Source organism: Stegodyphus dumicola, chromosome 9 (assembly GCF_044657685.1).
Source record: "Stegodyphus dumicola isolate Sdum_Otavi_A_Nest chromosome 9, ASM4465768v1".
In the NCBI taxonomy this organism is placed as follows: Eukaryota; Metazoa; Arthropoda; class Arachnida; order Araneae; family Eresidae; genus Stegodyphus; species Stegodyphus dumicola.
Genome location: NC_140776.1, coordinates 116,758,475 through 116,775,563, shown reverse-complemented (window position 1 = coordinate 116,775,563; position 17,089 = coordinate 116,758,475). Strand labels below are relative to the sequence as shown.

The window sequence follows — 17,089 nt, the reverse complement described above, 5'->3', positions numbered from 1 at the left end:
TTATTATTCATTTGTGTTTTATTATAATATTCAAAGCTTTATTCTTGAAAAACTGCATGAATCATAAAATATTGGCATTTGAGGCAAAGTTACGAGACTTCAGACTCCGCCCTAAGGGTTTCCATTTCCTCGTAATCCATAAGTATATCCAGATCCCAGAGAATGATTTTAAATAAAGAAGAATTTAGTTAACAAATTCTTGTAATTTGAATTCGAATTTCCTGTAACTCAGAAAATTTTCTTTAGGTAAGCGACCTCTTTAAAATTCAAGTGTAGGTTGAGAACCCTACAAAACACATTCATTCTAAATTCCCCTTCATTCATCTTTAGACATGCAGGCTTTCGCTCTAAAGCATGATTTTATCTAAAGTTTAATAGTTAAATTTGAATTCGTTTCTTTCGAGTATTTATTTTTAGCATTTAAAATTTTATGCTTCTAGACTAAATTCTAATTTTGCATAACTTTCAAGTATTTACGTATATTTACAAAATTCTAATACATATGATTTTTACAATTTACCATACAATGAATAAGATAAAAATAAAATTTTTACTTCACGCTTTCTTCGCCAAGCTGTAGGCACTGAAAATAATTTTTCATTAATACAAGAATACGAAGTTATTTTACTTTCGGCCAAATTTTGGCTTTAACATAACAGAATTAGTCTTTCGACCAACAGAAACTGCTTGTTCTTAGATTTTATATTTAAAGAAAATAATACTTTTGCAAAAATTATAATTTACACTTTCAATCTATAACAATTTAGCTAAATAAAGTAAAACAAAACTAAGTCTCAACCGAGACACATTGACTTCCGTCAAATCATAGAACTTCGTATTTACGCATAACATTTCGGAACAAAAGAAAAAAATTATAGAAGATTTTAACTTATCTTTCAGTTTTCGATGATTCGACATCCTCTTCTGGCAGAACTGATCCCACGTTATGGAATTCACAGAAGTCAATCGTCTCCTTTGGGTTCTTCGAGTTTCGTCCATGGTGATTTTTCTTTTTCGCCCTGTGTACGCCGGCATCTTGGAGTCATAGTCTTCGGGTTCCTGTCTTTTCCGTTTTGCCCCTGGACGGCTGGTCTTGGCGGCCTCCGGTCTGGAATCGTGCTTTTACAGGCCCCTCTACTCGTTTAAAGCTTTCCTTTCAACTTCTGCCTTCTGGGTACGCGGACGGTTGTTTTCAAATTTCCTTTTTGGGCCTTGACTTTCGAGCTTCGATGAGTTAGCTTGATAGCTCTTTCCCCCATAAGAGCGATTTGTGTTTCTGGTCTGTTCATTTGAGGATTGCCTTCGGAGACCTTGAGAATACGATGCCCCTCTAGCTTTTTCCGCTTTTCTGCGATTTTGGAACTTGACCGCCAACTCGAAGAGTTCCTGCGAGGTGCTTGGATTTCGAATTTCGAAGTAATCTTGGACAGCAGGTAGCAATCTATGTAAGATTATTTCAATAATCTCCGCGTCGGGTTTCTTCCCATACAGCATATCCGTCAGCTTAATTTTTCGCAGAATAAAGTCCGTCAACTCTTCTATATTACGTTGATAAAAACTATACAGTTCGCCTTCTAGCTTTGCTCGGTCTTTCACTATGGGGAAGGCCTTTAATAATGATCTTTTGAAATTTTCAAAGGTATATGTCTGACCTCCGAATTCCCCTAATAAAAATTTGCCTATATTCTTCCACCATAGTGAGGCCTGTCCTCTTAGTGCAGACGTGCCAATGGCACCTTTTTGTCTTTCAGGCACAGGGTATAGCTGGAAATGATTTTCGAGACCTTCTAAGAATATCGCCACCGAATGTTTTCCGTCGAAATTGACGCTTGGCTTGATTGATGCTCTCATCTTCTGGACCAGGTATACAAATCCTTCTAAATGGTTCTCCATTTCTTGTTGTTGGACTTGTACAGGAGCTTCCATCCAGTTTTCGGCCATTTCAGTTCGAAAAGTGTTCGGGCGCCAGTGTGGTGTTGCGTGGCCCCAACTCTCCCGCAACAATAGTAGTGACTGCTATGAACTGGAAATTACACAAACTCTTAAGAAGGGTTTAACTCCCTTTTTATTCCACTTTAGAAGTTACAGATGCGTTCACTTGACGCTCACAAACTACGCCGACCCGGCGGTTAAATAAAAATAGAAAAGTACAACTAAAAATAAATAACAGGATGAATAAATAACAAGTCACTACTTACGAGGCTCTAAAAACGTGACTAACTTAACCGCTGAGATTTCAGCAAACTTTCTGAATAAGAAGTTGAAAGATTCAACTAACTGCCGAAGTAGGCACACAGGCCGAAACGCGCGGTTCTTAAACTTCTACCTAGCAACCTTCACGCTCGTGAATCAAGAAAGCACACCTACAAACTCGTTTCCCTTCTATTTAACTCAAATTACTTCTGCTAAAAATTTGAATACTCTGCACGTTATACTAAAATTTACATACTCTGGCATTGGCAATTCCAGGGGAAAGTAAAGGCTTGACAGGAAAGATAGCTTAAAATAAATGTTAGTTAAAATAAATATAAACCCTACAACTTTAATCAAATTATAAGCGGCCATGGAAGATTTTCCTATTATTTTAATAGGTTTGGCTTCAAAAGAATGGTAAATGCAAGTTATGCAATACGACTGGAGATGCTCGTCATTTTGTTAATGAGTGCGCTGTTACTAGAACTATGCAAGGAGCAAACAATGACTTTAAAACATTGAATTACAAGAGTGTAGCAATGAAAAGGATTGCATAGAAAATTATGGCAAGAGTAGATAGTCAAGATAGCGAGAAAAAAAGGCATAATATGTTAGTTTGCATGTGGGTATGTGTTTGTGTTAATGTTTTGAGAGTTTTTTTCTTTTCTTTTAGCTTAGTTTCTAACGCCCCCTATTTCCCCCCTGCTTTGCTTTATCAGTGTTTGAACAATAAAAAACCGAAGGTCTATATTAATACTTTCTAGTTGTGTTTGATGATGTGTGTGTGTGTGATTATGGCAAAGCCTCGAGGGCTATCTGCCTAAGAGGAGGGATGCCTTCGTGGAGGACTTTTTAAGGAAAACTGGCTCGTATACACGTTACACATGAGGAAAACCACGAAAACGCCCATGCAGCCAGCCCGTTCGCGGGATTCGGACCTCGGACCGAACTACCAGTGTTCAGCGATTTTACCGCTCGGCCGCTGGTGGGCTGTTGTTTGATGATTTCTCTTTTGCTATGATTTTCTTTTTTGGGGCGGGAGGCGGCTGTTGTTGTTTAGAGCGACGTACTGTCTGCTAGGAGAGAGGGTCGGGCTGGACACCACATTACAACACTATAAAAATATTAATTTATGCTGTATAAGTTTTGTCCAAAATAAGTAAAATAAAAATTATGAAATCTAACTTTGTATGCTTTCCTCCAGTCCCTAAATTATATATAGGAAAATTTTATTCTCATAAATAATATTAAATAAAGTGTGACTCCCGTATGAAATAATGGACCAAGATATGTGTTGTGTGACTTATCTCACTTGTCTAACAATAACATCCAAAAAAGCCCAGGAAATTCATCATGATAAGGTGTCCAAGATGGCGTCTGTCGTAGGCAAGAGCCTTGAGCACCATACAGGTGGCACTATGCCTTTTCTCTGTTCCGCCCTCAATTTTGATGGACAGCATCCCGGGCGGACGGGTCCGAGAGTTTTCCACCTCTCTTCTACTACCACCAACCTCTCGAGATGACTTACGGCACAGCGCATATATAGAGTGTCCCAATGCTGCACAGGCATAATGCATTTACAAAGATCCATGCCTTCTCCAAGATTTGAACCCGCGTCCTGCGGTACGGCAGTCAGCATTGCTAACTACTATCCTGGTTGGGCGGCTGGACCTAGATACTTAATTTTAAACTAAAGATCATATTCAAATCGAATACTCAAATCATCCTCAAATCGAAGAGTGAAATATTTGTATTTGTGCATAATGCAAAAAATATCCGTTTTGAAAAAGGTTTCTGATGCTAATATATTAACTGAGAACTATTTTTATCTGGATTATCGAGAAAAGTATTGATCAGTATAATTTTTTTTCATAAAGGATCTTGGCCAATTTATTCAGAGAATCTTGCAGAATTCGTCCTGGGTAGTGTTGGAGGACTTCAGTATTGTCACATATTCACTGGGAGAATTACTTAAATGAATTAAAAATGTAAAATAAATTTGTGTTTATTTTGCAGGATTCTTAGATTATGATTCGAAATTGTCTAAGAATATTAATACTGTAATTTTAACAGTTTAAAAACTCATGAATTACTTGTGTGAAAATTTTTCTGGTATACCGTATCTAATAAAAATCATTGATATGCATTTAAGGGGGAAAACATAAACCTCAAATTTTGCTAATTAGTTTAGAAGTCAACCTCACAAGATTAAGCTGAAAATAATGTCAGAAATCTGAACATTTTGAAATTAAATATTTTAGCGAATTCTTCTGTGACGAAAATCGGAATTTTTTGTGTTGTATTCTCTATAATTAGCGTAGAATTTCTCTTAGTATAAACATGGAGATTAAGAGATTGCATAAAAAGTTATATTTTATGCTCTTGCAAGTCTAATTTCTTTACTTTAAAAATACTAAATTTGATTATTTGCATCCTTTTAAACACTCTTGTAATCAGAAGCATGCGCCTACGATCAGTGTCTGCAAAAATAATGACTGTTCGAGAACTTCTGTGGACATGCGTGCATATTCATATAGTCATGCATTAATAGTAGATAAAGTATTGGATTTATTTTTGATGCAAACGGTATCGTACAGAAGAAGTCGATTTAGAAATTTTAGATTTAGAAATACAGTTTGCATATTAATATGGTGCTAAAAAAACCTAATTTATTTCTGACATTTTTTGCAAAAATTATTATAGTATTTTTTTTATTTCAAAATGATCTAAGAAGTTCAAATAACATTACTTTTTAAAGGATTCAATGCGTTTTGCTGATGTGCAACACATGTATATAATACTTGTATGTTTGATGCTATCACTTAGTAATAGCTTCTGGATTTCATTTGTGTTGGACAAAATTTGCTTAGTGTATTCTTCTGATGCTCTATTAAAGTTTGATCCATTAATATATTTATTTGAGGCCTTTGAGGCCACTTGGATAGATGAAGCACAAAAAACACAGAGGTACGTCGTCATATATTTTATGAATGGGACTTAAGATCAGATATCCTGCATTGTATTACAAAGAAAATGTCAAATATATCTTATAGATGTTGTAGCTAGGCTACTGTTGTTTAAATTTTCGGTGTGTTTATTTTTCTAATTAATTATTATTATTATTATTTATGTCACAATATGTTATTATTTATGTCAATATAATGAATGGAAAATTATTTTTTTCAGTCTACAAGCACATCGAATACTGATCCCAAACTTCTAATTTTGGAAAATGTGACTTTGGAAGATGCCGGAGAATATGTTTGTATTGTTTCCAATACTTTTGGATCATCCAATCAAAGTGCATGGCTGACTGTTATTCCAGGTATTTTTTTCCATTTCCCTTTCGTTACAAATTCTGCATTGCAAAGTATAGCAGGTGTATGAATTTCTGTTTAAAAAAATAGTGTAGAAGTGTACTCAAGTGTACTTGTATTCACAAGCATTATATTTCAATACATAGGCTTAAACTTAAACTGTATCCAAATTAATACATTAAGCTCTGAAAAATACAATATTAAATGTGATATAAAACAAGATAGTCATGTAATATGCATAATTACAGTCATGGGTAAACAGTAAATTATTTGAATAAGACATTACTAGAATAGAGTATAGTGGTAATAAAGTGAAAGTAGAACAGAAACGCGCCAACTGAAACATAAAATTAGTAACACAACAATCTTGGGTTTGTTGTAGATTTGAGTCAAGATTTCAATCGATTTCGAAGACAAATAGGTATACGTGCCTCTTCATCAGGAGCAAGACTGAATCTTGAAGATTTCTTTGCTCCTAATGAAGAGGGACCTGTACCTGTTTGCTTTCAAATCGATTGAGATCTTGACTCAAATCTACGCCAAACTCAAGGTTGTTGTGTTACTAATCTATGCAGTACAAAGTATTCTGAGTAATACAATAGAATATAGACATTATATATTATCTCACTAAAATATGTATGGTATGTAAAGTATATCGTACAGTAGAATATATGCTTCCTTTTGTACCTCTCTGAAAGTTAGAAATTCTTATATTTTAACTTTATCTGCAAAAAGTGAATAAGTAAATCCGTATATATATATAAAAGCATCTGGATGAGGAAAGGCAAATGAAATACTTTAAATAATTTAAAAATAAGAAAAGCCTGCACATAGACTTTTTTTTTTTTTTTTTTTTTTTTTTTTCAGACTACAAATAACATGGTCATCATGTTAGTTATTACAGCGCCAAAGGGTTAATTCAGTACATTTTAAAATGGCATTCCACTGAAAATTTAAATGATTGCTAATTTTGAATGTGTTCCAAGTTCTGTGCCACATAATCACTACAGCAAAGAAAGGAAGATACCCGTATGAGGACGTGACAAACCTGATGCAACAACATCTGTACATAACAACCTCTATTACAACTATCTAGTAAATGGGATTCTATTCCACTGCAATCAAACTACAGGCCATATTGGTCTACAAATGATATTCTCAAGGATCTGAAGCAAAAGAATATCAGTATTTTTCTAAAATGTAACAGTAATATCATTAAAGAAAAAGTCACCCCCTTCCAGCATAATGCATCCGGTTTTAATGAAAGTTTCCAGACACCGTAAATATCGTCTGCGCAAACAGTTCGCGTTTGCGTGTTTAATCATATTTCGTCAAACGATTTTTGGCATTTGAAATAGACTTGCTTTAGTACACTTTGTTGTGAAATTTGTGAAAAAATATCGTTATCATTAAGTACAATGTCTCTGAAATGGAACTATCAGGTGGCTACCAGATTAGAACTATCATTCACTTCCAGTTCTGTTGAAAAACGTTAGCTACAAAATGTCACCAAATCATGTGTACAGCTTTAGGTACTAATGTTGTATCATATGAAACTGTGGAGGTGAACTTGTGGAAAGAGATAAGTATGCAACCACTCGAGAGCTTCCTAAGGAGTTAGACGTTAGTGTTATGTCCGCTAGTCGCATTATGCATCGAATAAACTTGACGTACATGTTCAATCTCTGGTTGCCGCATGAGCTAATGCAAGCAGATAAAGACAGACGTGTTCGGGCCTGTACTAATCTGCTCGAATATCAACGCAAGGATGAAATTCTGGACCGGATCGTCACTTATGATGAAAAGTGGTTTTACTTCAACAACACAAGCCGAAAAAGGAGTTCGTCTGCGCTCGATCAGCCCGTCGAAAGCGCAATTTGACTAACAAAAAGATCATGCTTTGTATCTGGTGAGATTGCCGTTGTGTTGTCCACAAAGTATACCTGGAAAAAGGTAAACCTTTCGACAGTAAGGTGCGCAGCGAGATGCTAGTCCGTGTTGATGCTGCTATCAAGGAGAAACGTCTTAGTTCCGGCGCAAAAAAGTAATATTCCATCAAGATAATGGAAGATCACATGTGTCTGCATTTGCCGGCTGGACTCTGTACGGACTAGAACCATGGACCTTATAAGAGATAGACTAGCCCAGTGGGCGGGGCACGCGTCACCGACATGTCGGCAAGAAAGAGTAGGGACGATCTGGTTTACTTTAACACTGAAACCTATGGCGTTTGCATCACATAACTCTTTTTAATTACTGAATGTGATACGTTGTATAGTGATGAGATTATGAAAGCCACAGTTTTTTCCAAATGGGATTTAATATATCTCATTAAAGCACTTTTTAATGCATTTCGCGCATTTTTTTCACGCGTAATTCTTGTACAAACATCTTTACTTTGGTAAAACAGTAAAAATTCTAGGCACAAAATTTATGAACTTAATTTTGAGTAAAAATAACGTAAAATTAAATAAGATTGATAGTACGTGATGCTTTGAAATAAATAAGGTAAAATGAAATAAGATCTGATAACGTTTTTTAAAAAATTTAATGACCATTTTCAGGCAGTGATTTTCAAAACTATAATAACATTACAAAACAATCATTTATTTGATTACATCATCATTAACTTATTAACATTAAAGTTGAGTATTTATTTTAGTAATTTATAAAATTCGGAGCATAACATTTTCTGAGTGTAATGAAGGGGGGGGAAAAAAGGTAAAATAAAATCTAGAAGCACTCTGATTTTATATTACGCCCAAAAGGAAACTTTTTTAACGATTTGTGTGTTACCTATATTTACTGAATATCATGTTTGACGAAGTTGGACGTGTGGTCGCGCATTATCCTTTGAAATATGGCCTCGTGCCACGTGTGGTCGCGCATTATCCTGTTGAAATATGGCCTCGTGCCACGTGTGGTCGCGCATTATCCTGTTGAAATATGGCCTCGTGCCACGTGTGGTCGCGCATTATCCTGTTGAAATATGGCTGTGGGCAAGCCCTGAAGGTAAGGAAGAGAATTTCCGCACAGGAGATAAAACTGTTATTTTGCGTACAGTGCTCTCTCTGAACTCGTTGAGTCTGTTAATCAAAAATTCGTTAAAGTTTTACAAAATATGAAATAGAATAAAACAAATTCGGAATTCAGCCGTCCAGATGCCCATGTTCGGGTGGAGGATTACATTATTTAAAATTTGATGGCTCTAGATACTGTCGTTTTTGTCACAGTGCGAGAAACATACATGTATTCATGCAGATTCTTCATTATTTAATTTCTTTTAATATAATACAGGGTGACAATATTTGGTAACAACAATTTGCAAGAGATACGGACATTTATAGTAGAACAGCGCAAAATACCGCTTCGGAACTAACATCCTTTCCAGGTTACCGCCCCTTTGTGCTAATAAATTAAATTAACAGTAAATTAAAAAATCTTATGCAGAACTAAAAATAAATTTAAAAAATAATCACTATAAAATACAAGCAAAATTCATTATTACGGTTAAATACAATTTTAATATTAGAATTAAATGTATAAAAAATATTAAGGAGTCAAAAGTGTTTATTACTATGATGTATTATGAAATATAATTGAAATAAAATTTCTTTATAGAAATTGTGCTATAATACTCATCTATAATTTTAAAAAAGCAGCACAATTTAGAATTTTAAACAAAACTTTCAAAAATTCGTTTTTAAATATTTTAGTATTTTTTACTTATTTACACCAATAAAAAGCATAAAAATTGCGAGAGAAAATTGCTTGTTTCAAATTTTCTATTAGTTTAGATTTAAAATATTATTTTCTAAAAGTAGTTACAAATTTCCTTACAGGATAGGAAAAGCTTAAAACATATACAGTCCTGAAAGCATGCAATAGCTTTATAATTATTTGCAACGTTAATTATGCTTGATAAATATGCTAAATTTTTTAAAATCAATCTCAATTTCAAAAATAAAAATATGTAGAAATTCTAATTTGTGAAATGAGGCGCTACAACCAGCTTTTTCTTGGCAATTATATACTCTGCAATAGACAACCACTGTTAAATTTCTGCAAGTCGTCCCTACTCCTCCGGATGTGATCAAGGTGACAGCCAGCAACGCATCAGACGAGGCAGAAAACCCGTTTGGGTTAGTCTATTTCTTATAAGGTCCATGACTAGAACAGGATCTTTTGCTACACCAGCATATAGCTCTGACATCGCTCCTTCGGACTTCTGCCTTTTTTAATACCTGCAGCTACATCTTGCTGGTGCTATCTTCCATTCTGCCCAAGACGTCCGAAATGAGGTTGATCTGTTTTTGGACTCTCAGTCTCCATGTTTCTGGGCCAAAATCTTTGAAAAACTACCAAAACGTTGGTAGAAAATCATAGAATTTTGTGATGAATACTAGCGGCACTAAAGGTACTGTTTTCAAGTTTTTTTTTTTTTTTTCTAACTTTATTAAGAACAACCTTTTGGCGGTAAACTTTCTTTACAACCAGATATATAACCTACTGAAATAAGCAGTAAATAAAACTTGCATATCAAATGAAACTATCGATTTTCATTAATAACTGTGGATTACAACGCGATTGCCAAAGAAAGATTTCAGCTTAATGTAAGAAATTGCTTCAACTGCAAAATGCTGGTTAAATTTTTTAAAAAAACTGGCAATATAAAAAAAAGTTTCATATTTCAAAATGATATATAAAAGGGGATGTTGTTTATCTTCAGACCAATGCAGCAATTACTTTAATGAATGAAAATTGCTTGTAATAAATTAACAAATTATTTATTTTAGTATTTGATTTTAAATGATGTTCAGTTTGCTTTATTTAATTTTTTCATGCAATGAAGAGGTTTCAAAATAATTTAAAAATTAATTACAGATGGATTTCAAACTAGTGAAATGGAGTATTTTTATGTCCTTCCTTCTAATAAGACAGTTCATGTGGGTGAAGTAGCTACATTTGAATGCAAATTTAATGGCTCACATGATACTGTGGAATGGGTGAAGTACTATGAAGTGAATGGATTCTCACTGAATGAGTTTGGTGTACCATACATGAAACGAGTCCAGGTATAAATGTTATTTTACGAGAAAATTTATTTAGTTTTTTTTTTTTTAATACAAAATGCGTAAAAGAAAGTAATGTGCTTTATTATTTTTCAGTTTATGAAAATGTATTTGAAAATAGATTTTAATCCAATTGCAGCAACTTTTTTTAGAAGACAGTCTGAGTGGTAAAATAAAAATGTAGATTTTTCAAGCAGTAATGATTTTCATATGAATTTTGAAACTACACTTTTAATTTGAAATTTAAATATATTTTAGTAATAGAAATTGGTAAAACATATTTTGGTGTTTCATAGACAACTTTTGGCTTGTAACATCATTTTCAGCTTATGTGTGTATCACATATGCTATTAATTATATTCAAATAAAAGCCCTTTCAGGCTGTTAATATTTATTATAATATTTCATATTGTAATTTTAACTAAATAATTACTGAAATATAACCACTGAAATTCATAGCTGAATATCAGTGTTCTGTTTAGTGTCATGTATGCTTTGCATCACATTTGGCTGCAACAAAATGATTTATTTTTGGACGAAATAATTTGTTAAAATGAGTATCGAAATTATTTAATAATTATATTGAGGTGAAATAAAATGTTTGCTAAGGTTTCACATGCTCATATATAAATGTACTGTGAATCTCCTCACAATTGGCATTTCTGATAGCATTAATGAAAATTACTGTCACAGACGTCCAAAAAGATATAAAACTATAAAGGGTGTCTTTGAGAGAGATCACTGTAAGTTTTGCTAATGAGTTTTTTATTAAAACCATAGTTAACTTTGTGGAAACAATGCCTACTTACGTACACATATTTTCAAATATATTTTGATTTTCTGATTGTTTCTGAAATCCAGTGGCAGTGTTTTAGATGGAATTTGACTTTTATTCTTTCAGTACAGAAGCATTAATCATATCAAGGCAAGTCACCTGACTCTTCAGAATGTCACTTTTGACGATGCTGGAAAATATGCGTGTGTTGTTTCCAATAAGTTTGGAAACTGTCGGCAATATACTTGGCTCACCGTTCTACCAAGTAAATTGTTTTTGTTTTCCTTTAATCTTTACATTCATTAAATATCTTACAAAATTTTAATGGTTATATTGGTTGATAGCGTAAGTTTCCTTCAATATTTAAAGCTTTTTATTACACAGTGTACTCATATATATGTAAATGCATACATTGCTTAGCTCGCTTCATGTACTGCAATAAGTAGTATTTAAAATTTGCAAAAATTTCTCTTAAATTGGTATTAATTTTAAAAGTTACTCTGCATTTGAAGGGTCAGTATAATGTTAGTCTCCCTTATCTAAGTATCGTGGTATGATAACAATGCGGGTATCTGCAAATCAATAAAGATTTAAAACTTATTAAGATTTAAAACAATGCATTTTCCCCTGCAAGCCCGTATTCAGCACAACTGTGTAATACATGTGATACTTGAAAAAAGAATTCAGAAAGTAGCTGCATGTCACTAAGAGACATGAAGCTTTTAATCCTGATTTGTTTCAGATCAGATTAAAATGCGAAGACATTCTAATGTCGAGATCTTGCAGTTTAGCAGAACTCAGCCATTTATACCATCATGGAATTTCAAATATGTTGACTTAGAGCTACGGAAATTTCCTCCTGCAATGAATTCACTTTATGATCTGTATCAAAAGTATTTGAAAGATATCTTGCACAAAATAGAAAAGCGTCCTGTGAATAAATTTCATAACGAAATGCTTATCTATGTAAAAATTTGCTTTGTTATGGAATTTTATACTAATTATAATTAAATTTATTTTTGATTCATGTAACAGAGAAATAGAGTTGAAATATCTGATGTTTATACGACATGACTTCCTTGTATACGGCCTATTATACACATTTTTTGCTGCATTTCATTTAAACTATTTCCTCGAATTTCATTAGAGATATATTTCTAATTCAATCAATTCAGTTCACTTCGCAGTAAGGCAAAATTTCACTAAGAGACTATAAAAACCCAATCTTCATTAAAAATTTTTAAATGCAGAAAATATAAACCACCAAACGTAGTTAAAAACAGTAAAAAACCAATTTTTACAATTAAAATTAGAGTTTCTACGCAAAAACAAGCGCAATTTGGCCTGCGGGCATGAAGCCAAAATTTTCGATACACAAAATTGAAAGTTAACTTTCTGTCGGCCTTGGCAGAATAACACTGAAGTTGGTGCACCAACTGACTTAATTCACTGTTGTTCTAAGAGTTTCAAATGTAAACAAGTGGCATCTTCGTTAGTCTTAGCGGCAAGTAAACTTTTAAATTGTTGATAACTCTATAACTTTTGCATGCGGATTAACTAAATGAATAAAAACCTTAACCGGAACATAAGAACAACATAATTCAGCCACTTTTAATGCAAAAAACGCAACATATAAGAATGAAAGACAGGTATCAGCGTAGCAATATATATATCTTCGTTGCGACCGATTGTAAATAAAACGGAAGTTGCTCAAATACAGGTAATAGCAGTTCCATATACAAAATTTCAACATTCTACGTCTATTCAATTTTGAGTTATGCGAGATATGTACGTACAGATATCACGACAAAATCTCTTCTGAATCCATTTTACAATCCGTTTTGGAAAAAAGAAAAGAAAAAGAAAAGAGTCCTTTATTCTGTCCGTATGTACAGATGTCATGCAAAAACATCGTTCAAATGGATTTGAGAGCAGTCAGAATGGATATTTTCCTTGACATATGATATTCATAATAATAGACGATAATAGATAAATAATAACAACCGTGTCGAAAAATATTATTAAGAAATAAACAGTTTTTATGTGAGTCACTTTGGCAAAAGTTTACATTGTCATGGGAATAATATGAGAAGTAAATGAAAGATCACGCAATGTGTAAAAATTTCATATTTTTTCCCTTTTAAATATACCAGGTTGAAATTTCTGGAAACGAAAATAGTAAATCTGGGAAAAATTAGTTTGGGTTATTATTAGCGTAGTTAACTTTCTCGCTGCGCATCCCGCGATTTCCACGGGCAACGTAAAAGTAGCAAAATTTGCGCAATTCGCGATTTCCCGCGGGGATAAATTTTTGCCGTGTATTTATTTAACTATGCAAACCGCTCTTTCCTCGTTCAAAGTTTCCTTTCGGCTTTTCTGTGATGTTTAATTGTTTATTTAGATGTGAGCTAATAGATGGCGTTAGTTGTCCACATTTCTGTTAACTACTATATACAAGAATACGTAATTTAGCATTTTGCGCGCGCTTTTCAGAGCTCAAAGATGTCTGGCAGGAAGCGTTTCGCAAGTGATATAACCTATATTCCTGACCAATACCCCCTAAAACTTAGTATGTATCCAGGTGGTGCTGTTTCCGACACTGATAGTAGTTCTGACTCTGATTTCAAGTATATTGAAAATAGTTATAGCGAAACTGATGAGAATTTCTCGGATTCCTTTGCAGATAGTGCTGAACCTAAAAATTCAGTTTCTATTGAAAACGTTCGACAGTGGTGCAAAATATTACATTATGCGAATATTTTCATTAGTATATATATTTTACCTTTGTATTTTATAAATTAAATCATAATTTAACCAATATTAATTTTCATAATTTTCATTTTTTATATCACTATTCTTCAATTTCAGTACTCTGACAACCTTTTTCTATGATTTAATTCTATATCGAAAAAAAAAAGGAAAAAAAAAAAAACTTTTTTACATTTTAACTCTAAAATATATGTAGACTTGAAATACGTAATAAAAGAATAAGCAATTTTTGAACCTATTTTGATTCAAAAAAAAAGTACGCAGTGAAAGGGTTTTAAACAGCAGGAACTTTAAATATGATAAGGAGAAAATTATTTTCTGCTGAACTGCTTCGTAATTGGGTATATTTAGCAAATTGTACTTAAACTGAAATTCTATGCCATCTACAAAAAATATTAAAATGTTGTTGTTAATACTTAAAATTAAAAACCAGTAAAATTTCACAAATATAAAACAGCAATTAAGAGTCTCAATTTATTTCACCAAAAGAAAGCGGTTTAATACCACGTAGGACGCAAACTATGCTAAAAAACTGTCAATATATATGCAATCACAACAACTTACCCTACAATGACAGACGAATTGTACCATCTTAAATAAAGAGTAATATAAATTAGTGCTAATTTCAAAATGAGAGTGCTAGATGTATTTTTTTCAATGAAAAGAAAGGAGGAAAAAAGAGTACAAAGTTTATAATACTTCAAAATTCCCTTACAAAGTTTATAATACTTCAAAATTGAGAGTATACTCGTAATATAAGAAAAAAAGCAAAATTGCCATAAAAGCAGTTTTTTCTCCAACTGAAATTCTTGTATGTCAACTTTCAAACATCTGCTGGCTAGGGAACTGCACCTCAGCTAATGGCAATCTAGTTGTAAATATTACAGTTTTAGTAAATAATAATGTTTCCATTTTACTCTTTATCCATAACTGTACATCCATCAATCAGCCAACGGATATCGGAATTTTGCTTGCATTGTAATGAAGATGGAAAGATATGTAAAGGGTGTTCCAAAATTAACGCAAGATTTGAATTAAATAAAAAAAACACAGTTTTTTCCCTTAAAATTGTTATTTTTTTATTGAATCATAAAGTGCACAAGATAGGGTTATGTATGGAATAACACATCGGCAAATGGACTCTATGGCTTTACTGTCACATACGCACTCTTTTGTCGAAATTTTCCATGACCATTTTGCATAAATGTGGCTGGATTTCGTTGATGCAGCGTTGAATTTTCTTCTCCAGTGCACGCGTGCTTGTGGGCTTGTTGGCATAGACCTTTGACTTTCAAATAAAAAGAGATCAAATGGTGTTAAATCATATGATCTAAGGGGCCATCTCATCACCGAAACTAGAGAGTACACAGCCAGGAAATGTCTCATGCAGCAATTGCATTGTTTCACGGGTTGTATGGCATGTGGCACCGTCTTGGTTGAAACCATATGACGTACGCATCAATATCATTCAATTTAAGCAGAAAGAACTGTGTTATGTCCCGATATCGAGCGCCAGTAACATTCACTGTTTGACCAGCTTTGGTCCAATGATGCCTCCAGCCCAAATTCCGCACCAAGCAGTGACACATTGAGCATGCATTTGTTTTTTGACAACCACATGTGGGTTCTCTGAATCTTAAATGCAGCAATTGTGACGATTAACAAAGCCATCATGGTAAAAATGGGATTCATTGAAATTTTCGATCTGTGGCCCTCAGACTTCCACTATTTTTGAAATATTTTTCAACAATGAAAACATGTTGTTCTATCGTGTAATGCTTCTTTTCTACTAACCCTAAACTATCAGCTGTCAAATGCTTTTTTAATGGGGTTGCCAACACTTTACTGCACGAATAGTGGCAAATTCAAATCTTGCGTTAATTTTAGAACACCATTTACATACAGACTTTTAAAAGCTAATACAGTGGTAAGATCTTTTTGAAAAAAAATGCAGCAGTAAGACCATCCAAGAATTCTAGAAATATTTTAATATAAAATCTGACATGAGAGATTTTGGAGAATCACGACATGGCATGTCTGCAAATGTTTTAAAATGAATGTTTGGCATAATTTATTAGCTGGCTAATAAATTTCATGATGGATGATAAGGACCACGAATCTGAAAGTTTTCAGATATCGTGATAAAAAGCAAAATTGGAATTTGAGATGAAAAGCTAAACAAAGGTGATGATATAGCAGAAGTCTTACATTGCAATGACAATACCTGAATCATCAATGATTACTGGAATGGCGAATGGTTTTAAATCTAGAAAATATCGCCATTTCAATTTCTTGGCATATCACCATTTAGACTTTGATTCCATGTAGTGATGATTCAGAAAAAAATGAAGTAAAATGTTTCTTTCATTAAGAAATATTAATAAAGAATATTTGTAATTTTATTATTTCTATATGTCATCATATTAGTTTTAGACTGATGATCTAAAATGACGGAAATTTCTAAAATCCTTAATCACTGAAGTCCTGACAATACCGGATCTCGGACTTTATACTGTATTTTCAAATTTTTACTAATACTTTAAAACATACGCAATATGTCTTCATTTGATTCAGATGTTGTTTTTTGTACTTATCAGTTAGACAAGTAACAGATTTTTCTCATCAAGTCTCTTTGATGGACTTGTAATTCCACGTACAAGATTAGAAAGAAAGAAATTTCCCAATTCAGGTTCAAATGTTCAATGGTTCAAATGAGATAAAATTTGAACTACAGATAACTCAAAAAATGCACTTGACATTTGTTAATTAAAAAATTTTAGTACAAAAGTCCGCAGATAGGTGGCAATGTAATACACATGAACACATTTAGTATGCTATAAAACTGTTAAATAATATAGAAAAGCAGCATTATAACTGCTCAGTATGTCCCCCTTCATGTTCAACAATCCGCTGTAATTGCAGATCATATTTTACACTGACGATCAGATTGAGTCTGCAGGGAT

At 33.2% G+C, this 17,089-nt stretch overlaps 1 protein-coding gene across 1 annotated transcript in view; it reads left to right on the top strand.

Moving 5' to 3' along the window:
- The window catches only part of LOC118199706 (fibroblast growth factor receptor 4-like), a 267,774-nt gene that overhangs the window by 243,290 nt on the left and 7,395 nt on the right, over positions 1-17,089 (top strand). The window contains exons 7-9 of the mRNA XM_085823962.1: positions 5,380-5,518; positions 10,395-10,585; positions 11,484-11,622. Of these exons, the coding sequence (XP_085680088.1) occupies positions 5,380-5,518; positions 10,395-10,585; positions 11,484-11,622 (469 nt within the window). The remainder of the gene's footprint in view (positions 1-5,379; positions 5,519-10,394; positions 10,586-11,483; positions 11,623-17,089) is intronic.